The sequence below is a fragment of the Hemitrygon akajei genome, chromosome 6 (assembly GCF_048418815.1).
Source record: "Hemitrygon akajei chromosome 6, sHemAka1.3, whole genome shotgun sequence".
Lineage (NCBI taxonomy): Eukaryota > Metazoa > Chordata > Chondrichthyes > Myliobatiformes > Dasyatidae > Hemitrygon > Hemitrygon akajei.
The window spans coordinates 43,688,315-43,713,278 of NC_133129.1; the positions used below are offsets into that span (position 1 = coordinate 43,688,315).

Consider the following 24,964-nt stretch of genomic DNA (forward strand, 5'->3'; position numbering starts at 1 on the left):
AGTGGGTAACAGTCAGACGAAGGAAGGGCAAGAGGCCAATGCTAGAGTGTACACTTCTGTTTGAGTACTTTTGGGGGAGACAGCCTACCTGAGGGAAGCAACAGTGGCCACAGCTCTGGCACAGAGTCTGGCCCTGTGGCTCAGAAGGGCAGGGAAAGGAAGAGGATGGCAGCAGTGATAAGGGACTCTACAGTTAGGGGGTCAGACAGGCGATTCTGTGGACACAGGAAAGAAACGCCAATGGTAGTTTGCCTCCCAGGTGCGAGGGTGTGGGATGTTTCTAATCGTGTCCATGATATCCTGAAGTGGGAAGGAGAACAGCCAGAGGTCGTGGTACATATTGGTACCAACGACATAGGTAGGAAAAGGGAGAAGGTCCAGAAAGCAGACTACAGGGAATTAGGAAGGAAGTTGAGAAGAAGGACCTCAAAAGGTAGCAATCTTGGGATTACTGCCTGTGCCACGTGACAGTGAGTATAGGAATAGAATGAGGTGGAAGATAAATGCATGGATGAGGGTTTGGAGCAGGGGGCAGGGTTTCAGATTTCTGGGTCATTGGGACCTCTTCTGGGGCAGGTGTGACCTGTACAAAAAGGACATGTTGCACTTGAATCCCAGGGGGACCAATATCCTGACGGGGAGGTTTGCAAAGGCTACTGGGGAGAGTTTAAACTAGAATTGCTAGGGGATGGGAACCGAACTGAAGTGACAGAGGAAGGGGCGGTTGGCTCACAAATATAGAAAACTTGGAGACAGTGTGAGAGGGAGGATAGGCTGGTGATAGAGAAGGACCACTATCAGACCAATGGTTTGAGATGTATCTATTTTAATGCAACGAGTATTATGAACAAAGCAGATAAGCTTAGAGCGTGGATCAGCACTTGGAGCTATGATGTTGTGGCCTTTACAGAGACTTGGATGGTGCAGGGGCAGGAATGGCTACTTCAAGTGCCAGGCTTTAGATGTTTCAGAAAGGACAGGGAGGGAGGCAAAAGAGGTGGCAGTGTGGCACTGCAGATCAGAGATAGTGTCATGGCTGCAGAAACAGAGGAAGTCATGGAGGGGTTGTCTCTGGAGTCTCTGTGGGTGGAAGTTAGGAATAGGAAGGGGTCAATAACTCTACTAGGTGTTTTTTTAATAGACCACCCAATAGTAACATTGAGGAGCAGCAGATAGGGAGACAGATTCTGGAAAGGAGTAATAATAACAGGGTTGTTGTGGTGAGAGATTTTAATTTCCCAAATATTGATTGGCATCTCCCTAGAGTGAGGGGTTTAGATGGAGTGGAGTTTATTAGGTGTGTTCAGGAACATTTCTTGATATAATATGTAGATATGGCTACAGAGGAGAGACTGTACTTGATCTGGTACTGGGAAATGAACCTGGTCAGGTGACAGGTCTCTCAGTGGGAGAGCATTTTGGAGATAGTGATCACAATTCTGTCTCCTTTACCATAGCATTGGAGAGGGATAGGAACAGACAACTTAGGAATGTGTTTAATTGGAGTAAGGGGAAATATGAGACTATCAGGCAGGAACTTAGAAGCATAAATTGGAAACAGATGTTCGTAGGGAAACATGGAAGAAATGTGGCAAATGTTCAGGGGATATTTGCGTGGGGTTCTGCTTAGGTATGTTCTAATGAGACATGGAAAGGATGGTAGGGTACAAAATCTGTGGTGTACAAAGGCTGTTGTAAATCTAGTGAAGAAGAAAAGAAGAGCTTACGAAAGTTTCAAAAAGCTAGGTAATGATAGAGATCTAGAAAGTTATAAGGCTAGCAGGAAGGAGCTTAAGAATGAAATTAGGAGAGCTAGAAGGGGTCATGAGAAGGCCTTGGTGGACAGGATTAAGGAAAACCCCAAGGCAGTCTACAAGTGTGTGAAGGGCAAGAGGATAAGATGTGAGAGAATAGGACCAATCAAATGTGACAGTGGAAAAGTGTGTATGGAACCCGAGGAGATAGTAGAGGTACTTAACGAATACTTTGCTTCAGTATTCACTATGGAAAAGGATCTTGGTGACTGTAGGGATGACTTGCAGCGGACTTAAAAGCTTGAGCATGTAGATATTAAAGAAGAGGATGTGCTGGAGCTTTTGGAAGACATCGAGTTGGATAAGACACTGGGACCGGACAAGGTGCACCCCAGGCTACTGTGGGAGGTGAGGGAGGAGATTGCTGAGCCACTGGCGATGGTCTTTGCATCATCAATGAGGATGGGAGAAGTTCCAGAGGATTGGAGGGTTACAGATGTTCCTTTATTCAAGAAAGGGAGTAGAGATAGCCCAGGAAATTATAGGCCAGTGAGTCTTACTTCAGTGGTTGGTAAGTTGATGGAGAAGATCCTGAGAGGCAGGATTCATGAACATTTGAAGAGTATAATATGATTAGGAATAGTCAGCATGGCTTTGTCAAAGGCAGGTCGTGCCTTACAAGACAGATTAATTTTTTTGAGGATGTGACTAAACACATTGATTGAGATAGAGCCATAGATGTAATGTATATGGATTTCAGCAAGGCATTTGATAAGGCTCCCCATGCAAGGCTTATTGAGAAAGTAAGGAGGCATGGGATCCAAGGGGCATTGCTTTGTAGATCCAGAACTGGCTTGCCCGAGAAAGCAGAGTGGTTGTAGATAGGTCATATTCTGCATGGAGGCCAGTAGCCAGTGGTGTGCCTCAGGGATCTGTTCTGGGACTCCTATTCTTCGTGATTTTTATAAATGACCTGGATGAGGAAGTACAGGGATGGGTTAGTAAATTTGCAGAAGACACTGCAAAAAGGTTGGGGGTGTTGTGGATAGTGTGGAGGGCTGTGAAAGGTTAAAGGTGAAAGGTTACAACGGGACATTGATAGGATGCAAGACTGGGCTGAGAAGTGGCAGATGGACTTCAACCCAGATATGTGTGAGGTGGTTCATTTTGGTAGGTCATATATGATGGCAGAATATAGCAATAATGGTACAACTCTTAGCAAAGTGGAGGATCAGAGGGATTTTGGGGTCTGAGTCCATAGGACACACAAAGCTGCTGCGCAGGTTGACTCTGTGGTTCAGAAAGCATATGGCCTTCATCAATCGTGGATTGAGTTTCAGAGCAGAGAGGTAATGTTGCAACTATATAGAACACTGGTCAGATTCCACTTGGAATACTGTGCTTAATTCTGGTTGCCTCACTACAGGAAGGACGTGGAAACCATAGAAAAGGTGCAGAGGGGATTTACAAGGTTGTTGCCTGGATTGGGGAGCATGCCTTATGAGCATAGGTTGAGTGAACTTGGCCTCTTCTCCTTGGAGTGATGGAGGATGAGAGGTGACCTGATAGAGGTGTACAAGATGATGAGAGGCATTGATCATGTGGATAGTCACAGGCTTTTTCCCAGGGCTAAAATGGCTGGCATGAGAGGGCATAGTTTTAAGGTGCTTGGAAGAAGGTACAGATGAGATGTCAGTGTTAAGTTTTTTTTTAAAAAACGCAGAGAGTGGTGAGTGCGTGGAATGGGCAGTTGGCAGTGGTGGTGGAGGCGGAAACAATAGGGTCGTTTAAGAGACTCCTGGATATGTGCATGGAGCTTAGAAAACTAGAGGGCTATGGGGAAGCCTAGGTAATTTCTAAGGTAAGGCCATGTTCGGCACAGCTTTGTGGGCAAAAGGGCCTGTGTTGTGCTGTAGTTTTTCTATGTTTCTATGAACTGGACACACTGACGCAAAGCACTAGTGGAAGCTTCAATGCTCAAGTTCTGCCAGTGGTAAATCTGTGCTAACTTCACACAGATCCCCACAGCTTTCTAGAATTACAGTACGTCTTTTGGTTTTGGTTTGCTCAGAAAAGGTAATTCATTTCTGTGGGCATAAATTGACAACTGATGGATCATATATCAGGATATTGTCGTGACACAGAGGTTCCATTATTTACAAGGGGAGAGCATGGGAGTGGAGACAGAAAATTTACAAGAGATTTTTAGTTTTTAGTTCTGTTTTCTGTCTGAAGGATCCAGATCTGAACATAAATAGTTGCTGCCCGATCTGCTTAGTGTCTCCAGCACTTTGTTTTCATTTCCCATCGGTACTTTTAAAAAAATGTATGAATTAGAGCAGCTTAGACACTCTATCCATTAAGCCAACCCGGACCACTGCAATTCTGAGGTGGTGGACATACAACCAAACAGTTTGAGTCATTTTGGAAGTGTATGGAAGTAGAAATAGAACGCCCTGTGAAGGACCTACAAAATGTTTGCGTTCCCGAAAATTATTCAGTATTCTATGCTCCGATGAAACAGATTTAGAGAAAGGATATATTTTGTGCAGCAGAATTCTGCAATGTAGGTGGTATGCTCCTATGGAAATAAATCATGGATTAAAAAAAATGGAGATGAAAGTCATCAGTTGTGATGATACATTGTGGTTAGATTAAATTATATTGCCTTGTTATGTGGCTACAAGTGTTGGTCAGAAGCTCAGAATCCTGCACCACATAACTGCAACATCTACAAGATTCGTGTCAGGAGTGTGATAGATACTTCCCATTTGCTTGGGTGAATGCGGCTTCAATACATAAAAAAAACTCTAACCACAGGACAGTTATTCACTCATTCCACAACTGAAGGCAGTAGATTGCACTGCCTGCAGGAGCAACTCATTGAGACTCCTTCCCAAGGACAACTGGGATTGAACGGCAGAGCAGAATCGATGGGCCAAGAGACCTAATTCTGCTGCCATGTTTCATGGTCTTATCACGATCCACGACCCAACTCCTCACCCACTGGCACTGCGGCAAAGTCGGCAGGACAATAGGAGCCAAGCAGCTGCAGAATTGGTGATTTGGTGCTGGCTCATCCTGCAGAGCTCACAGCCCATGAATAAATGAAACCGCGAATATAAGGTAGTCAACAAGGGCCTGCAGGCTTTTGGGGAACTTGATACAGAAAGGAATCTCAATCTTTGAAGATATAACCATGTAACAATTACAGCACGGAAACAGGCCATCTCGGCCCTTCTAGTCCGTGCCGAACGCTTACGCTCACCTAGTCCCACCGACCTGCACTCAGCCCATAACCCTCCATTCCTTTCCTGTCCAAATACCTATCCAATTTTTTTCAGTAAATTAAATACTTCTGTGACACAGAGGAGGGTCAAACACAATTTGGCCCAAAATGAGCAACATTCGCCAGTTAATCAAACACTCTGTGCGTGTTGTTATACATGCATAACACTGCTAATACCCCTCCCTTTCATTACCCAATCAGCTTCCCCCATTCACAAAAAACACTGCTTAACTTTGAACAAAATGATTGATAAATAGTTAAAGCTTCAATTCCAGTTAACCAAGCTGAGTCCTGCCACCAAGGTTTCTGGGTTCTTATGTACTGGTTGAGACCTACACTGACAGATCTGGTTGGTGCTTAACTTTCCAGTAGGGAAATAAAGCCAACATGTTGGACTGTAAATACAACTAATTTCCAAGCAAATTAATTACAACTTCAAAATGAAAAGCAAATGCACATAGCAAGCGACAGCTAATTAAGGGCATGGTTCAACTGATGCCGAGGGAAGAGTACAAGCATCCCAAACGGTAGGCAATACCACCATGTCCAATTGTCAAAAAGAGGAACAGTATTATGCTCTTTGATGACTATTTCGCAGTTAGTATGGTGACAAATTCTTCTATTAGTGATAAAGAGTATAGTACAAGTTAGCATGCAAAAGCGGAAAGTGAGTTACTCCTGGACAAAACTTACTTTATCATCAAACTCTTCATGTCTGTGTCATCCCCTCCTTGCAGTTCAACTTTGCTGGTCAGGGTGAGCGAGACTTCTGTCTTGCCAAGTTGAGAAAGTACATTTTCTTTGTTGGGGTCATTTGGATCAACAGCTCCTTCCCCTGGCAGGAAAGAAAGATAGATAGATAGATAGATAGATAGATAGATACTTTATTCATCCCCATGGGGAAATTCAACATTTTTTCCAATGTCCCATACACTTGTTGTAGCAAAAACTCCTTACATACAATACTTAACTCAGTAATAATATGATATGCATCTAAATCACTAACTCAAAAAGCATTAATAATAGCTTTAAAAAAAAAAAAAAAAAGTTCTTAAGTCCTGGCAGTTGAATTGTAAAGCCTAATGGCATTGGGGAGTATTGACCTCTTCATCCTGTCTGAGGAGCATTGCATCGACAGTAACCTGTCGCTGAAACTGCTTCTCTGTCTCTGGATGGTGCTATGTAGAGGATGTTCAGGGTTTTCCATAATTGACCGTAGCCTACTCAGCGCCCTTCGCTCAGCTACCGATGTTAAACTCTCCAGTACTTTGCCCACGACAGAGCCCGCCTTCCTTATCAGCTTATTAAGACGTGAGGCGTCCTTCTTCTTAATGCTTCCTCCCCAACACGCCACCACAAAGAAGAGGGCGCTCTCAACAACTGACCTATAGAACATCATCAGCATCTCACTGCAGACATTGAATGACGCCAACCTTCTAAGGAAGTACAGTCGACTAAGGAAGTAAAGTGTGTTTAGTTTTACTCAGAAGCTGATGCTCCCTGGATTCATTATTTGACTTAGACTATTCCCAGTGATAGACTGTGGAAATCAGGCGTCTAGACATAGAACACAAGAAAATAGAACAGGGACACCTCAAGCCTGTCCCACCATCCAATATGGCTGATGTTAGAACACAAAGTATGTAATTTCAGGGATCTAACCAAAAGGCCATATCATAAACCCCTCCCCACAAAAAATTAAGCAGATAGTTTTAAAATTGTAATGGTAACACATTCCCCATTTCCAGACAACGGTTTTAAAAATGTGACCAGATGCCATTTTAGTTACAAACAACCATAACTTTTCCTCAATATCAGCAAAACCAAACAAAAAAAGTTGAATATTGACTTCAGGAACGAGCAGTGCACATGCTTCTGTCTATATCAATAGTGTTAAGGTTGAGAGCTTCAAGTTCCAAGGACTAAGTAAGTATCACAATAGCCTGCCTGGGTCCATCGATGGCCAAGAAAGCTCACTGACGCCTCTGCCTGGTGTTATTTGGTATGCCCATGTTGATCCTTACTAATTTCTATTGCTGCACTATAGAAAGTAGCCTATCTGGTCTGAACTGAAGGTTTGGTATTAAAACTACACACAGCTGAGGACACAGCTCAGCACGTCACAGGAACCCACTTCCCTTCTATGGACTGTCCATACTTTTTGCTGCCTCAGTAAAGCAGCCTGCTTAATCAAAGACCCCACCCACACAGACATTCTCTCCTCTCCTCTCTCCCATCAGGCAGAAGATACTGGAAACCACATACCATCAAGTTCAAGAACAGATTCTATCCTGCTGCGCCAAAACTATTGGTTGGCTCCCCAGAACGATAAGATGGACTCTTGACTTCACGTTCTACCTTGTAACGATCTTGCACCTTATCGTTTATCTGCACTGCACTTCCTCTGTAGCTGTTACACTTTAATCTGCATCATTTTACCTTGCAGTGTGTAATTAATTGACTTGTTTGAACAGCAGGGACAACAAGCTTTTCACTCTACCACAGTGCACGTGAAAATAATAGATCAACTCCAAGAAACAGATCAACCTAACAAAATTTAAATTAGACCTGCTTTTGTCTACGCAAGTGTGGGCAATTTTGGGAAGTTTCTCGGAGATGGATTTGGGGCAAAACGAAGACCCTCTCCACAAAAGCTATTCTGAGCACAATTAACTTTGAAATCTTCCAGTCAAAAATATTTGTAACTGTGTTTTTGACCCTGTCGCTGATTACCATCCAGCACTCGTCTGAAAGCAGAGATCTCACATTAGCATCAACTGATGAGCAGCAAGATGCACAAATTCTAAACCATTGGTATAAGTGCTCAGAACTGTCTTGTTTAGCACCACACTCTATCAACTTGGAAGATAAACTCCATGAGCCCTGAGTAACTGGGAGATGCAGACAAAATATAAACATAAAATCCACTTTTATACCTTTTTCAATGTGGCAAAAATCAAGGAATTTGTATGAGTATTAACAAAAAAGATTGATGTTCAATCACAGCAAGACTAGAGCTCTGGCAAAAATCAGCTGGCTGGAAATGTAAAGGGAAATGCTGGATCACAACGGTGCAAGTCTAGGTGTTGAACAGAGATGCTGGTTACATCATCGTAAGGATCTTTGTAAGTTTGTTGTGATTCCTCCTTGGTACATGCCAAAATAAATTGGAAGTTCGATGACAAAATGGTGTCAGGTTGTGGATGCTGTGATAGCCTGCATGAGTGTGTGTCCGAAGGATTATATAATGAATGATGTTTTCCTCCTTACAGACCTGTTGCCTACCTTTTCCTAAATTATGTGTCTGGCCTGAAGGTCATAAGTGATAAGGAGGTGCAACTGGTACCACCAAGGGATGGAGAAGTACCGGATTGATATTTATGCTATGCGATGAAGGAATCTTGCAGGATTTAAAAAGGGGCACTTTGTGCAGTGGGAGAGGATTTTGGTCTCAGGCCAGGGCATGACTGGCATCAGTGCTAAGAAGATGGAGATAAATACTTCACAGAAGGTTCGAGCATGTTGAGTCAGAGCTAGGGAGAGAGAAAACTGGCCACATACAAGATTTTAAAGAGCAAACACGAGGAAATCTGCGGATGCTGGAAATTCAGACAACACACACAAAATGCTGGTGGAACACAGCAAGCCAGGCAGCATCTATAAGGAGAAGCACTGTCGACGTTTTGGGCCGAGACCCTTAATCAAGATGAGTCCTGATGAAGGGTCTCGGCCCGAAACGTCGATAGTGCTTCTCCTTATAGATGCTGCCTGGCCTGCTGTGTTCCACCAGCATTTTGTGTGTGTCACATGCAAGATTGTTGGATCTGTAGTTCCCTCCCACATTGCACAGATCAGCCTGCTTAGTGGATGCTAAACCAGGCAGCATCTATGGGAAAAAATACAGTCAACGTTTCAGGCCAAGACTTATTATCATTTTGACTTCTGTACTGCTACTATCTTACACTTCAGTTTTTCTTTCTGTTGTGCATCTGTGCTATTTCTAATAAAGTGTTTTCTTGTGGTCTTGAACATGTGTGCAGTGTCTCCTTTGTTTGAGGTTGCATTTGCGAATACCCCAAGCTGAATGAGAAGAGAGCACCAATGAATTTTAAAATAACTTTCATTGCAGCCATGTGACATTTCATTTGATTTTGATTTTCTACTTATTTAGAGATATAGAAGTGGGATTTGAACCCAGACATACAGAGGAGACTGCAAACTGAATGCAGTGCCTTAGACCACTTGGCTATCCTTTGTCCCTTAACTTTATGCTAACTCTAACTGGCAGAATAATCATTCATTTGAATGGTGCCAGCAATCTTCACTGAGGACAAAAGTGAAGATAACTGATATTAATAAAAACAATGAAAGAAAATAAAAAACATGTTTTTACTATCTTATATACATTAAACTCACATTCAAAAGAATTTTATTTAAAACTAGTAAATTATAAGCTTAAATCAATTGGATTAGTAAGTACGCAGATGATACTAAGATAGGTGGCGTTGTGAATAATGAAGTAGGTTTTCAAAGCTTGCAGAGAGATTTAGGCCAGTTAGAAGAGTGGACTGAAAGTTGGCAGATGGAGATTAATGCTTTTAAGTGTGAGGTGCTACATTTTGGTAGAACTAATCAAAATAGGACATACATGGTAAATGGTAGGGCATTGAGGAATGCAGTAGAACAGAGTAATCTAGGAATAATGGTGCATAGTTCCCTGAAGGTGGAATCTCATGTGGATAGGCTGGTGAAGAAAGCTTTTGGTATGCTGGCCTTTATAAATCAGAGCATTGAGTATAGGAGTTGGGATGTAATGTTAAAATTGTACAAGGCATTGGTGAGGCCAAATTTAGAGTATTGTGTACAGTTCTGGTCACTGAATAATAGGAAAGATGTCGACAAAATAGAGAGAGTACAGAGGAGATTTACTAGAATGTTACCTGGGTTTCAGCACCTAAGTTACAGAGAAAGGTAGAACAAGTTAGGTCTTTATTCTTTGGAGCATACAAGGTTGAGGGGGGACTTGATAGAGGTATTTAAAATTATGAGGGGGATAGATAGAGTTGATGTGGATAGGCTTTTTCCATTGAGAGTAGGGGAGATTCAAACAAGAGGACATGAGTTGAGACAGGGGGCAAAGGTTTAGGGCTAACACGAAGGGGAATTTCTTTACTCAGAGAGTGGTAGCTGTGTGGAACGAGCTTCCAGTAGAAGTGGTAGAGGCAGGTTCAATTTTGTCATTTTTTAAAAAATGGATAGGTATATGGACAGGAAAGGAATGGAGGGTTATGGGCTGAGTGCAGGTAGGTGGGACTAGTTGAGAGTAAGCATTTGGCATGGACTAGAAGGGCTGAGATGGCCTGTTTCCATGCTGTAATTGTTATATGGTTAAATACTTTTCATCATCAGGTCCATTGGTAGAATGAGCTATCAGATGCCATTGAGCTAGATGATGGGTAGGACTTAGATCTGGCCACCTATGGTCATTGGAGTTTAGAAGAATGAAGGGGGATCTCACTGAAACCTATTGAATATTGAAAGGCCTAGATATGAAGATGTTTCCAATGCTGGGAGGGTCTCGGACCAGAGGGCACAGCTGCAGAATAGAAGGATACCTCTTTCAACAGAGATGAGCAGGAATTTCTTTAGCCAGAGTGTGGTGAATCCGTTGAATTTGTATACTTAAAGTGGATGTTGCTACGTTATTGATGAGTAAGCATGTCAAAGGTGATGGGGAGAAGGCAGGAGAATGGAGTTGAAAGGGAAAGTAAATCAGCAGACTTGATGGGCTGAATGGTCTTGTTCTGAGACTATGGCTATTACTACTCTTGACCCAGTACTGCATCCATTAACTATTGTGGCAAAAATGTGCACCAGTTTAGAGTGCAATCTGATGCTCGATGTTGCAGATAAGTGTAAGTTTGGTCACAGAGGCATTTTATTTAAAAAAGTTTCTAGGATCAAATTACATAGCAGATTAGGTTAATGATTAATGGAGACACAAGAAACTGCAGAGGCAGTTCAGATGAAGGCCTTGATTGACCATTTCACTCCATAGATACCACTGAGTTTCTCCCACATCGCGTGTTGTTCTAGCTTTAACATTTGTGAAGATCTGTGTTCTACAGACAATTCAATTATGTTCCTCAGTTCAAATTTGTTCATTCAGCTATTTTTCTCGTATACCTTTGACTGTATTCAAATAATGCTATACGGCTGTTGACATGTTAAATTTCAAAATATAGTCTTATTTCTTAATCCAATTTACAGAATAATTAAATTTTCTGAAGACGCAAATTAGATTTCTTTGCCCTCCTGCTTTAATTAAATGGAACAAACACTTACCATGCAATACACAAATTTCACTGTGGGTAAAGCTATCTGAGCCATATTTGTCTCTATTTCTCTTCCAGATTTAAAAAAAAATCATGTCTCATTCATCCTGATTGAGTTCATTTCTTAGTAAAAAAAATACTGTAGACATATCTTATATTACTCACCAATCAAAGTTTCAATATCAGGTACACTTCCCAAACCTTCCAGGAGCTCATGCAATAGGTCATTATGATCTGGTGAAATTGCTTCCTGATGCTCTAACAGCAGCTATTGCAAGAAAAAGAGGTACAGTGAATCACTACTGTCTCATTTTAACCCATCCTCAAATATTCATAGCCAGTCGAATAAAGTAAACTAAAGATCCATCATGCTGAACACCAATGTGCTGTCTCTGCTACTTGAAAGCAAATAAATCAATGACAAAATTACACAAGTCAATAGCCTAGTCAATATATTGCCTAGTCCTGAGCATTCTCAGAAAGATGCAGTTCTTCTTTTTGGGATGTAATTAAATGTCCTCAAGATTTTCAATTTCCCCTTGTCTCCTCACTTGTTACTTCCAGAAGAGTAGACTTTTCTCATAGTTATACCAAACATAAGGGATTATTCATATGCTGGAAATCTTGGGCAACACACACAAAACGCTGGTGGAACCGGGAAGTCCAGCAGCATGCATACAGGGGAATAAACAGTCCACGTTTTGGGCTGGGAATTGCTGAGTTCTTCTAGTATTTTGTGCATGTTGCTCATAGTTATCCCACACAGAAACTTGCCCATGCTATCTAAATACCCAACTGAGCTAGTTTTATTTCCCTGCAGTTGGCCAATATCCCTTTAAACATTGCCGATCCATGAACCTGTCCTAATGTCTTTTAAACACGGTAATTGAAGGGTATGCTCCTCTTATAGTCCCTCTGGCAGCTCATTCCCTATACCCAACACCTTCTGTTTGGAAAAGGTTGCTCCGGTCACTCTTAAATCTTTCCCCTCTTACCTTAAACTTACGCCCTCTAGTTTAGACTTTCTACCTGATTTATAACTGGCATAACATTATCTTTAACACTTCCGATGCTCCAGTTAAAAAACGAAAGCCCCAAACCTCTATTCTAATTTGGGCATTCACGCTCTCCTTGTAACTCAAGCCAACCGGTCCCAGTAAGATCTCTGTGAATCATTTCTGCGCCCTTTCCAGCTTAATGACATCTTTTCTTTGCTGTATGACAAAAACACAATTTCCTTTAAGATGTCAATATCCCTTGTGATCAGATGTTAATGGCTGCAAACATCGAGTCATACAATTTCTTTTTCTGATTTTCATAATGCTGAAAAGTATCACAAATTGTGTTTGATAATTTGCAGACCTTTTACACCAAATGATCCACGTTCCTTCTCTCACTTGTTTACCCAATGCAATTTACTTATCCACAACTTTCATCCCTCAGCACTCCATCCAGTATTTAAATTAGCAAAATCTATTTTCTAATAGCTTTAAGATAGATGTTTCTCTGAGTGCGACATTTGATACGTTGCTTACTATTCTATATTGTGGCCTCAAATTTTAGCTTTCCCTACAAAAGTGGTAGCAACTGAATTTCCATCTCAGTTAAGTGTAAAAATCACTATCAGGCTGTCACTCATGTCTTCTCTTTCCTGAACAGACTTTGATTCTCTTTCTCTTTTCTATACCCAATCTCAGTTCTGGATTTGTTATTTGTTACTTTGCACCTTCCCTTAGTGCTTCTATTCTTTACTAATATTAGAATGATAACGCTGCAGTGTTTCACATACCGTTACCATGATTTTGTTCAAAACAAATACAAAATCTATTTGAATGCCCAATATGATCTGTATATCTATGCTCCTTGGTCTTCTGTTCTTCTAACCCATACAAACTCTTCTAATGCAAATGATATATTTCTTCATAAGACATACAGCATAAGATATAGGAGCAGAATTATGCCATTCAGCCCATCGAGTCTGCTCTGATTCCCAATAAAATGCAACACACTTGTATTGAAATTGATATGCCCATTACTAACCATTCAGGAAAGTTGAAAACTGAGATCTAAAACTACATCAAGTGAGACTCAGTCTGGATTTACCTCAGTCTGTACAGATTTAGACACTTAGCTGATAGTATAAAAAATCTCAAAGGCGCAAAGTTCAAATTACTTTGATTATTATGTATACTTTATACAACCTTACAGGCAGCCACAAAACAAAGAAACCCAAATTAACCCATTAAAAAGGATGACCTAATGTGCAGACAAAAACAAAAACAATAAAAGCAAGCAAATGACATTCAGAAAAGAAGTTGATGAAAGTGAGATGACGGCCACAAAGCAGTCACAGCCGACCTGCTTAGTGGCAGACCACAGCGCAGAGATGAGTAAACCTCGTCAAGCAGTGAGCTGAACACTGGCCTGACCCTCTCCTCCAGCCCTGACCTTCTCAATCTGGCCCCAAGAGTCATTCCTCACTCTCAGACTGAGGCCCTCCCTGCCACTTCAATATGCTCTTAGGTTGCTCAGATACAGTTTTCAACACACCAAAACTTGGCAATTATTCTCAACTTCCACGTCTTCTTGAAAATCATCTGCTCACGAACGTGCTTGCAGAGTTTGCACTAACTCCACGCCAACACAGTTGGTGGCAACAAGGTCAAGCTGCGTTTAGCAAATAGAAACAGAAGCTTTACCACAAAAAAATGCTTATGTAAATAACCAAGAAAAGTCAAAAGTTCAACCACCTAGTTTAAATTATAGATCATTAACTTATAACAAAGAGTCTCGGCTTACCGGGTTTAAACTTTGTATTGTGACTACTGATGCTAACATCTTGAATGCTTCAGGTTCTGGAGTATTTTACTTGAAACCCCCAAATCAATAAAGAATATGCATTAAAAGGAGGAATGAGGGAATTAAATTTCAGAAGCACTCACTCCAGTTATGCCTCTGAAATTACTGCATCTTTTATATTAAGGCAGGTCAATTTAGAAATTGCACAGGTATACATACAGTAACATTTTTGACAGAATTTGGATATTAATGGAAGTATACAAGAGATGTATGGGGTTTAGTGAATAAGAAGTGTCCAATGTCCAAATTCGTTTCTTTGGATGTGGGTGGAATGGTAGCATAGCGGCTATCATAACCCTATTTCATCGCCCGCGACCCAGGTTCAATTCCTGCACTGCCTGTAAGGAGTTTGCATGCTCTTCCCGTGACTACATGGGTTCTCTCCCATTGTCCAAAGACATACAGTTCAGTCGGTTATTTGGTCACAGTGGTGCAACTGGGCAGCGCAGGCTCATTGGGCTGAAGGGTCTGTTACTGAGCTAAATAAAAGATGAGCCAACAAACTCCATTACTAATAGTTGGTCTTGAAAGTAACTAAGCTATGAAGAAAACACTCAGATACAACTAGAAATACAATACAAATATTGGGGTTGGAGGTCAGGGGCACGCGACAGAGGGGGCATAATGGGAATATTGAGAGATTTGTGTAGACACAAGCGAATGCAGATGTTGGAATCTGTCGGAAGAGCTCAGGCTGTCAAGCAGACCTTGTGGGCTGAAAGGAATCGTCAGTGTTTCGGTTCAGGCATGACACCGGGTTTTGACCTAAAACATCCTATTCACCCCACAGATGTTACTCATCCTGCTGGGCTCTTCCAACAGACTGTTTGCTGCCAGATTTGGCTGGTGCACAGTGTTATGAATGAGGAGCAACTCTGATGGGCAGAAGGGTGCAAAGTCGCCCCCCCCCCCCTTTTTGAGAATCGCAAAATCGCTATTATTTCGGGTCTGATACTCAGGAAATGAGAGAGATACACAGCATGTCAGTAATGAGAGAGAGACAACACCGGGATACACAAAGGTGGAATGTCTCCTATTGACAAAGAGAGAGATTACTGCTATTGTCTCTTGAAGGAGGAATTGTGTATTGAGTACTGTACTATTCATTGAAACCCCTCAGGGGGCAACCAGAGTGGTCTGGTTGAGGGATTGCATCATCCCAACCTGATTGACATCTGAGACCCCATGAGTGGGGATAAAAGTAGGGTCTGGGGAACACCCCTCAGACGCACCAGGAGAGACGCTACGAGACTGGTGGGGGCTTGTGTGTGTGTCCACCCTTGCCTGGGTGACGAGTCCTCCATGGAACGGTCTAGCTAAAGGATGGAGACGGATCAAGATCGTAAAAGGAAAGTCGGCAAGTTAATAGCTGTTATTCTCTCTCTCTTTCTCTCTCTCTCTCTCCAACAATTGTAACACTGTGAACAACAATGACTGCAGCCTGCATGAACTGTACTGAACTTTATATTTCCATCAGACAATTCATTATCCCCTAGACAACGATAGAGCTTATTTCTTATTGATTATTATTATACCCGCACTTTTAGGTTTAGTATTGATGACGTATATTATCTGTATATTTGCATTGATATTATTTTTGTGTATTTTTACTAATAAAAATGGTTAAAAATAGTATTATCAGACTTCAACGGATACTCCTATCTTTGCTGGTAAGACACCCAGTTATGGGGTTCGTAACAACAGAAAGCTGCCATAAACCACATTGAACAAAATCTGCTTGAGCTTGGGGTGATTCACCCACAGTGAAGACCTACACCCAACAACCTAGGAACATCTTCTCCTCCAACATTAGATTTCTTAACAGTCCACAAACCCCAAAAACAGTATCTCATTATTCTCTTTTTGCACTTTTTTGCTGCTGTAGATTTTTATATTTTTGCACTAAACTACTGCTGTAAAACAAGCCTCACTTCTTAGGGCAATGATAATAAGTCTGACTCTGATTCATGAGTTGAGAGTCAAGTGCAGAGCCATAGAAAGCACATGCACTTACTTAGACATTCTTTGAGATATTTCTAATAGAGATGAACTCCTTCACTTCCACTGTTGACAAAAAAACAAAAATAGGAGTGTTCGCAGGCTTGTGCTGGATACACTGAAATAGGGGCAGCAGTTTCAGCTGGGCACACATTTACTGGCTTTGGGGAACCCCTCCCCCCACGGCTGATGCATCTAGTCGAACACAAGAAAAGTCATCACAACAGCTGTATATTGCAGAGAAAACTGGAAGTTCAGTCAAATGTTTGTTTTAAATAATCCATTGAAGGGATCATAAGCCAAAGAACTTCACAAATGCCAAGAAAAAATGGATGTCCGTATCCTGATGAAGGGTCTCAGCCCAAAACATTGACTATACACTTTTTCGTAGGTGAGTTCCCCCAACATTTTGTGTGTTTGGCTTGGATTTCCACACCTGCAGATTCTCTCATTTGTGACTTCACTTTTCACTGGAGACAAGAGCTGCTCAAAGAACCAAACTGAATACATGGCTTTATTTAGTGGAAGTGGCAGCATGAAAATCTACAATAAAGCAATTTTAGTCTCTATATGGACAGTGTTGTCTGGTTAATGCTGAGCTTGAAAAAATTGCCACAAGCACACCAAAAACCAGTTCACTAGACATGGATAAACATGAGGAAGTCAGCAGATGCTGGAAATCCAAAGCAAAACACACACAGGACGCCGGAGGAACTCGGCGGCTGAGACAGCGTCTACGGAAATGAATTGACGGTTGGCGTTTAGGGCCAAGACCCTTCTTGAAGATTAAGAAAGAAGGGGGAAGACCCCAGTATAAAAAGGTGGGCAGAAAGGAAGGAGACTAGCTGTAAGGTGATAGGTGAAGCCAGATGGGTGGGAAACATGGATGTTGCTTGGATCGCTTGTGCTGTTAGGAAATATTGTTGAGTTGTGACATTATGAATGGCATAAATATGGATTAACTGAAATAAAACCCTGTACCACAAACACGAAAAAATCCAAATGGCCTGATTTCTGTACTGTAGTGTTTTATGGTTCTATGGTTTTATGTTGGAAAACTTGTATCTAATTTAACATCCAGCTTTGTGGCTAGTGAAACCAATCATTGGGTGTGGGACATTGAAGCTACATATGGAAGGACAACCGATGAACGCTCCTGCTATTAGCACATTGTTAATGATGTATCCTGGATACTTGGGACAGTTCAGGACAGATCTGTTTAGTTACTTAACAGTCTATTTAGTTGCATATTCATGGCGCCATCTGTCAACACTAATAAAAGAGGTACTCTATATTCTGGGTGTCTGCCTTTTGGAACAGACAATAGTATAGAATATTCAAAGGGATTCTGCTAATTGCAATGTGCTACCTTTGCAGTCTGTTGTCACCAGTACAATCTTCTGTGCAGTGGTGTGCTGGGGCAATGGCATCAACACAGGCGATGCCAACAGGCTCAATAATCTGAGTAGAAGGGCTCTGTGACAGGAGACAGACTGGGCACGCTGGAGGCTGTGGTAGAACAAAGGACCCTTTGGAAAATCCTGACAGTTCTGGACAATGTTTCTCAGCCTCTGCACGCCACCTTGGCCGAACAGAGGAGTACTTTCGGTAACGGACTAAGACAGCTGTGCTGCTCCAGAGAGTGCTATATGAAGTCATTCTTTCCCTCAGCCATTAGGCTCCAAGACAAGTCAATCTATAGTCAGGGTAGTGATGACCCCCTCCTGCAACACTGTTATCAACCGGTTTACCAGAGCCCTGTTTACAATACCCTGCTATTGCGGACACCCTGCAGCTAATCACTTATTACCTGGGTGTTGAAGTAGTATAAAACATTGTCCTGCAGAATTCTTCCAGCATTTTGCGTGTATTACTATAAAACGCTGAGTCAGGAGAGTGCAACTCATATTCTCCTGGACTCACTCTCTTCTGGAGCCTGAATAAAGACTCTTCTAATTTTCAGTAACAACTTCTGTGTGGCTCAGTTACACAGTGCAATGCTATGACAATCATTAAATTGCTCACTCAACTAATATTAGTGAAATTGTCATTACAAATGTGATTAGCATTCATTTCTAGAGGACTGGAATATAAAAGCAAGGTTGTTATGTCGAGACTTTATAAGGCACCGGTGAAGCCTCACTTGGAGTATTGTGAGCAGTTATGGGCCCCTTCTCTTAGAAAGGATGTGCTGAAACTGGAGAGGGTTCAAAGGAGGTTCACCAAAAAAAAATTCCAGGACTGAATGGCGTGTCATTTGAAGAGAATTTGATGGCTCTGGGCCTGTATTCACTAGAATTCAGAAGAATTTGGAGTGACCACATTGAAACCTATCGAATAGTGAAAGGCCTCAATAGGGTGGATGTGGAGAGGATGTTTCCTACAGTGGGAGAGTCTAAGACCAGAGGACACAGCCTCAGATTAGAGGGGTGTCCTTTTAAAATGGAGACAAGCAGGAATTTCTTCAACCAGAGGGTGGTGAATCTGTGAAAATCTTTGCCATAAAGGCCAAGTCTTTATGTATATTTAAGATGGAGGTTGATAAGATTCTTGATTGGTCAGGGAATGAAGGGACAAGGGGAAAAAGAGGGAGATTGGGGCTGAGAGGAAAATTGTATCAGCCATGATGAAATGGCGGAGCAGATTCGATGTGCCAAATGGCCTAATTCTGCTCCTGTCTTATGTCTTTGTGCATGTTATAGTGCACTGCTGTAATTTAGGTAGCTGGATAGGTTGAGCCAGTAAAAAGGAGAAAGGGATATATTATGATCTGTGGTAGCTTCCTCCCCAAAGCTGTTTCAGAATCAGAATCAGACTTTAATCACCAAGTACCTATGCACATACAAGGAATTTACTTCCGGCAGATGTTGTCTCTCTGCTCATAACAATAATAATGATAAATATAAATGAAAATATAGATTATACATACAGGTAGTGCAATCCAAGTAATAGTTAGCCGACAGTTAACCGGCAGTTAACTGTTCAGCAAAGTGACCGCAGTAGGGAAAAAACTTCTCCAGTGCCTATTAGTCTTAGTCTGGAGGGATCTGAAGCGCCTACCAGACGGAAGCAGATTAAACAGTCCGTGCGCAGGATGGGAGGAGTCCTTTATGATGTTCCCCACCCTCTCTGAAGAATTTGACAGATAAAGCTAACATTTTAAAGTTGCTAGTACTAACAAAAGATATTAAAAACTTATTTCACATCCCTTCCTTCTCAACATGAATTTACATGAACAAGTATAGTTAAGAAAATACGAGGAAATCTGCAGATGCTGGAAATTCAAGCAACACACACAAAATGCTGGTGGAACACAGCAGACCAGGTAGCATCTATAGGGAGAAGCACTGTCGACGTTTCAGGCTGAATCCTGACGAAGGGTCTCAGGCTACATCAACACTATACCGGATAAATCCGTAACCGAAGCTTTTTCTCTTCGTTTTTACCCTCCGTCCACACTAAAACAGCGTTTTCGTCCCCCAAAACCGGAGCTTTTCAGAAACGCTTTCCAGGTGGGTATTTTTGAAAACGCTGCTCGGGCAGATCAGTGTGGACGGGGTAACCGGAGACTTCTGAAAACACTATCAGACAGCAGCGCGCTATTTCATTGTTCCCTTGAACGCAACCTAACAATTTCAGAACGGACGGCAACGAGACTGACGCAGAAGAGTTAGAAATGTACTCACCAAATACTTTGACCCATAACTTACTGAATAAATAAGTATACTGTACTCACTTTGCCCTGTTTTCTGTCCTTGCTCGTATGAAGGTACCTATTTATGCAAGTACTTCTCTGACAATAGATGTGTAACAGCCTAATGTAACATTGTATGGAAATACAAGATAACACTGATGCAGACATGTTTTATACATTTAACAAGGTGCTTTATTAATGCAACAGAGTTAGTCAGTTTTTCAATGTTCGTCATCAGCCGGGTCATACAGTCTGTGAACTCCCTGTCGGTTGCCTCCATACGCTCCAGTATTTGTGTTTTTTTTTACTTTTAAGTTCTCCTGCGCGAAAGCCAACAGCTGTCTGTCGTTTTAAGTCTTTTTAGTCTGTAACTACACAAACGCGCACCGTCTTTCACAGCAAGATTCGACACCAACCATGTCGCTTGTTTTCGGTAGATGCGTCCTGCACATGCCCAGTAGGAGGAGATTCGCCGAAATCTCCGTTTCAACGTGGACAGAGATTTTTTTCAAAAACGCATAGTGTGGACGCCTATAGTTTTTACGCGAAACCGGCGTTTTCAAAATTATCCGGTCTCGTGTGGATGTAGCCTTAGCCCGAAATGTCAACAGTGCTTCTTCCTATAGATGCTGCCTGGCCTGCATGGTTAAGAAAATGGAACTTTGCTTATTCTAAACAGCCTATTAACCTATTGAGGTTAAAAAAATTTAACCTCTGCTGATGATGAGTCAGGCAGAGTAACAAGTCAGACAGGGAAAACACCAGAGCCAGTTGAAAATGGGTGTGTAGATGTCAAAGTCCAAACCATCTCAAAAGCCTAATGTTCAGTGTCTGGTTCTGATGTAAGACAGGCAAGATATTAACAGAGGATGGTTTATGAGAACAATATATTGACTGAACAAGGTTCACCACAAACAAAACAGAGAGAAAAGCCATTGATTGGCAGGGTGGAGGCATTAAACTGGAATTGTGTTCATTGTGCTCTTTCATTTCCAAGTAGCTGTTTAAAAAACACTAATTTGTCTGCAGTGCATACAAAATAAAATTACACGCAGAGAACAATCACTTGGGTCAAAATGTTGGAAGACGATCATCGCTTGTGGAATTGCAATTCACTGCAAACCCAACATCAAGAACAGCAAAAGCAATGGGGAAGGCAAAGAGTCGTTAAGTAAAATCATTCAATTTGCTAATTAAGCAAATTAATACAGGAAAAGAACAGTGAAACAAAGAATTCTGTGCCATGATGGTATTCTTTCAAAATAAAGTACCTTCAAACAATAGGGATAATTTAAAAACAGAACATTTGGGCAATAAATAGCTACATTGACTATTGGACATATTGTTAAGGACAGCTCAAACAGAGAGTAGATAGTTGTGTTCTTTTAACAAAGAAAAACCGTTAACAATTATAATGAGCTAAGCTACATGCTTTTCAAGTATTTAGACTACAAGACATGGTATCCTGCGAAGACTAATGGGCTAAATGACCTATTTCTGCTCCTATGTAGGATACCCATGTTAAAGAATAACTAAACACAAGAGATTCTGCAGATGTGGAAATCCAGAGCAACACACACAAAATGCAGGTCAGGCAGCATCTAGGGAAATAAATAAACAGCCGACGTTTCAGGCTGAGACCCTTCATCAGGACTCAGTACTCTGAAAGAATCTGCTTGCTTGTGCTAATTCCAAGTGGGATTGGCACACAATAATTTCAACTGAGAAGCAAGCATCATGTGAGATTAGGATGAAGAGTAATGGACACTGAGCAAGGCAGGTAACTGGAAAGCTGATCTGGAAAATGAAGTAGTGGAATGGTTCAATAGGAAGATCAAAAAGCAGGACAGAGACAGCATACTGTAAGCCCAGTGAAAGGACAAACCGAAATGGGGCAAGTAGGAGGGGCTATTTGTTGAGCGTTTGGAGGTAGAAGAGGCAAACCATTATAATCAAAGTGCATCTAACTTCATGTTGAGCCATGCTTGCAATATTTGATTGCAATAACTGAATTTACTCCTATTATCTATTAATTGTACGAATCACTAAGAAATGAGGTGGATGATTTTATTGCACTATTACAGATTATCAGTTACAATGTTGTGGCCATCACTGAAACGTAGCTGACGGATGGTTGTAGTTGGGAGCTGAATGTCCAAGGTTACACATTGTATCAGAGGGATAGGGAGGTCGGCAGAGGGGTTGGCATGGCTCTGCTGGTAAAGAATGGCATCAGATCAGTAGAAAGATGTGACAAGGGATCTGAACATATTGAATCTTTGTGAGCTGAGTTAAAAAACTGCAAGGGTCAATGAACTCTGAAGGCAGTTAAATACAGGCCTCCCAACAGTAGCAGGGAGGAGCTGATTACAACAGGAAATGGAAAAGGTGAGTCAAAGGAGTAATGTTATGATAGTTACTGGAGATTTCAACATGCAGGTCGATTGGGAAAATCAAGTTGGTAATGGATCTCACAAGAGTGAACTTGTTGAATGCCTATAAGATGGCTTTTTAGAGCAGTTTATCATTGAGCTTACTAGGGGATCAGCTATACTCAATTGGGTGTTATGTAATGAACCAGACGTGATTAGGGACCTTAAGGTAAAATAACCATTAGGAACCAGTGATCACAAGATTGAGTTCCCCTTGAAATTTGATAGGGAGAAAGTAAAGTCTGACGCTGCAGTACTTCAGCGGAGTCAAGGAAATTACAGTGGTATGAGAGAGGAGTTGGCCAAAGTAAATTGGAAGGAGATACCGGCAGGGATGTCAGCAGAGCAGCAATGGTGAGAGTTGCTGGGGAAAATGAGGAAGGTGCAGGACATGAGCATTCCAAAAACAAAGAAATACTCAAATGGCAAAATAATACCACTGTGGCTGACAAGGAAAGTCATAGCTAATGTAAAAGTAAGAGAGAGCAATTTTTTGCTTTCAACAAAGCAAAACTTAGCAGGAAGGCAGAGGATTGGAAGCTTTTAAAAACCTACACAGGGCAACTAAAAGAATCATTAGGAGGGAAAAGATGAAATATGAAATCAAGCTAGCAAACAATAACAAAGTGGATAGTTAAAGCTTTTTCCAAGTATGTAATAAAAGAGAGATGAGAGTGGATATAGGACCTCTAGAAAATAAGGCCGGAGAAATAACAGTGGAAGACAAGGAGATTGCAGATGAACTAAATGAGTATTCTTCATTATGGAAGTCACTAACAGTGTGCCAGTTGTTGAAGGGTGGGAGGGAAGAGGAGTGAGTGTAGTTACTAATACAATGGAGAAGATGCAAAAAAAGCTGACAGACCTAAGGGTACATAAGTCAACCAGACCAGATGAACTGCACCGCAGGGATTTGAAAGAGCTAGTGGTAGATATTGTGGAGGCATTAATGATCTTTCAAAAATCATTGGACTCTGGCATGGTGCCAGAGTTCTGGAAAATTTCAAATGCCACTCCACTCTTTAAGAAAGGAGGAAGGCAGCAGAAAGAAAATTATAGACCAGTTAGACTGACCTCAGTGGTTGGGAAGATGTTGGAGTCAATTGTTAAGGATGAGGTTATGGAGTACTTGGTGACACAGGTCAAGATAGGACTAAGTCAGCATGGTTTCCTTAAGGGAAAATCTTGCCTGACTAACTTTTTGGAATTTTTCAAGGGGATTACAAGTAGGATAGATAGAGGGGATGCAGAGGATGTTTTATATTTGGACTTTCAGAAGGCCTTTGACAAGGTGCCACACATGAGGCTGCTTATCAAGTGATGACCCCATGGTATTACAGGAAAGTTGCTGGTATGGTTAGAGCATTGGCTGATTGGTAGAAGGCAGTGAGTGGGAATAAAAGGATCCTTTTCTGGTCGGCTGCCAGTGACTAATGGTGTCCGCAGGGGTCGGTGTTGGGACCACTTCTTTTTATGCTGTATATAAATGAATTAAATGATGGAATAGATGGCTTTGTTGGCAAGTTTGCAGATGATATTAAGAATGATGGAGGGTCAGATAGTGTCGTGGAAACAGGTAGGATGCAGAAGGATGTGGAGAGATTAGGAGAATGGGCAAAATGTGGCAAATGAAATACAACATTGGAAAATGCATGGTCATGCACTATAGTAGAAGAAATAAATGTGCAGACTATTTTCAAAATGGGGAAAATCTGAGATGCAAAGGAACTTGGGAGTGCTTGTGCTGAACACCCTAAATGTTAACTTGCAAGTAGAATCAGTGGTGAGGAAGGCAAATGCAATGTTAGCATTCATTTCAATAGGTCTAGAATACAAGAGTAGGAGTGTGATGGGGAGGCACTGGTGAGGCCTCACCTTGAATTCTGTGAACATTTTTGGGCTCCTGATTCAAAAGACATGCTGCCATTGGAGAGGGTCCAGAGGAGGTTCACAAGGATGATTCTGGGAATGAAAGCGTTATCATACGAGGAACGTTTGATGGCTCTGGGTCTGTACTTGCTGGAATTTAGAAGGATGAGGGGGGATTACATTGAAGCCTTTTGAATGTTGAAAGGCTTAGACAGTAGATGTGGAAAGGATGTTTCTCATGGTGGGGGAGTCAAGGACAGGAGGGCACAGCCTGAGGATAGATGGGTGTCCATTTAAAACAGATGAGGAGAAATTTCTTTAGCCAGAGGGTGGTGAATGTGTGGAACTTGTTGCCACTGGCAGCTGTGGAGGCCAGGTCGTTGAGTGTACCTAAGCAGAGCCTAACAGGTTCCTGATTGGATGTGGCATCAACTGCTATGGGGAGAATTCTGGGGAGTGGGGCTGAGTAGAGCAGAAAAGGATCAGCCATGATTGACTAGCAGAGTAGACTCAATGGGCCAAATGGCCTAACTCTGCTCCTATGTCTTATGGACTTATGGCTGCAAACTACTTTGTATAAAGAGGTATCCAGATGCACTCTGTAACATTTATCTCATTGTAAGACTTAACTCTTTTTAATTGGAACTATTTAAATAACAGCTGAATTCAGTTAATGGATCTTCATTCAAGTATTGCAATTTGAACATTGCAAAAATGCCGAACACCAAATTAGA

The 24,964-nt window shown here is 41.7% G+C and overlaps 1 protein-coding gene across 1 annotated transcript in view; it reads right to left on the reverse strand.

The window, feature by feature from the left end:
* The window catches only part of iqgap2 (IQ motif containing GTPase activating protein 2), a 296,840-nt gene that overhangs the window by 40,293 nt on the left and 231,583 nt on the right, over positions 1–24,964 (reverse strand). The window contains 2 exon segments of the mRNA XM_073048258.1: positions 5,737–5,878; positions 11,544–11,646. Of these exon segments, the coding sequence (XP_072904359.1) occupies positions 5,737–5,878; positions 11,544–11,646 (245 nt within the window).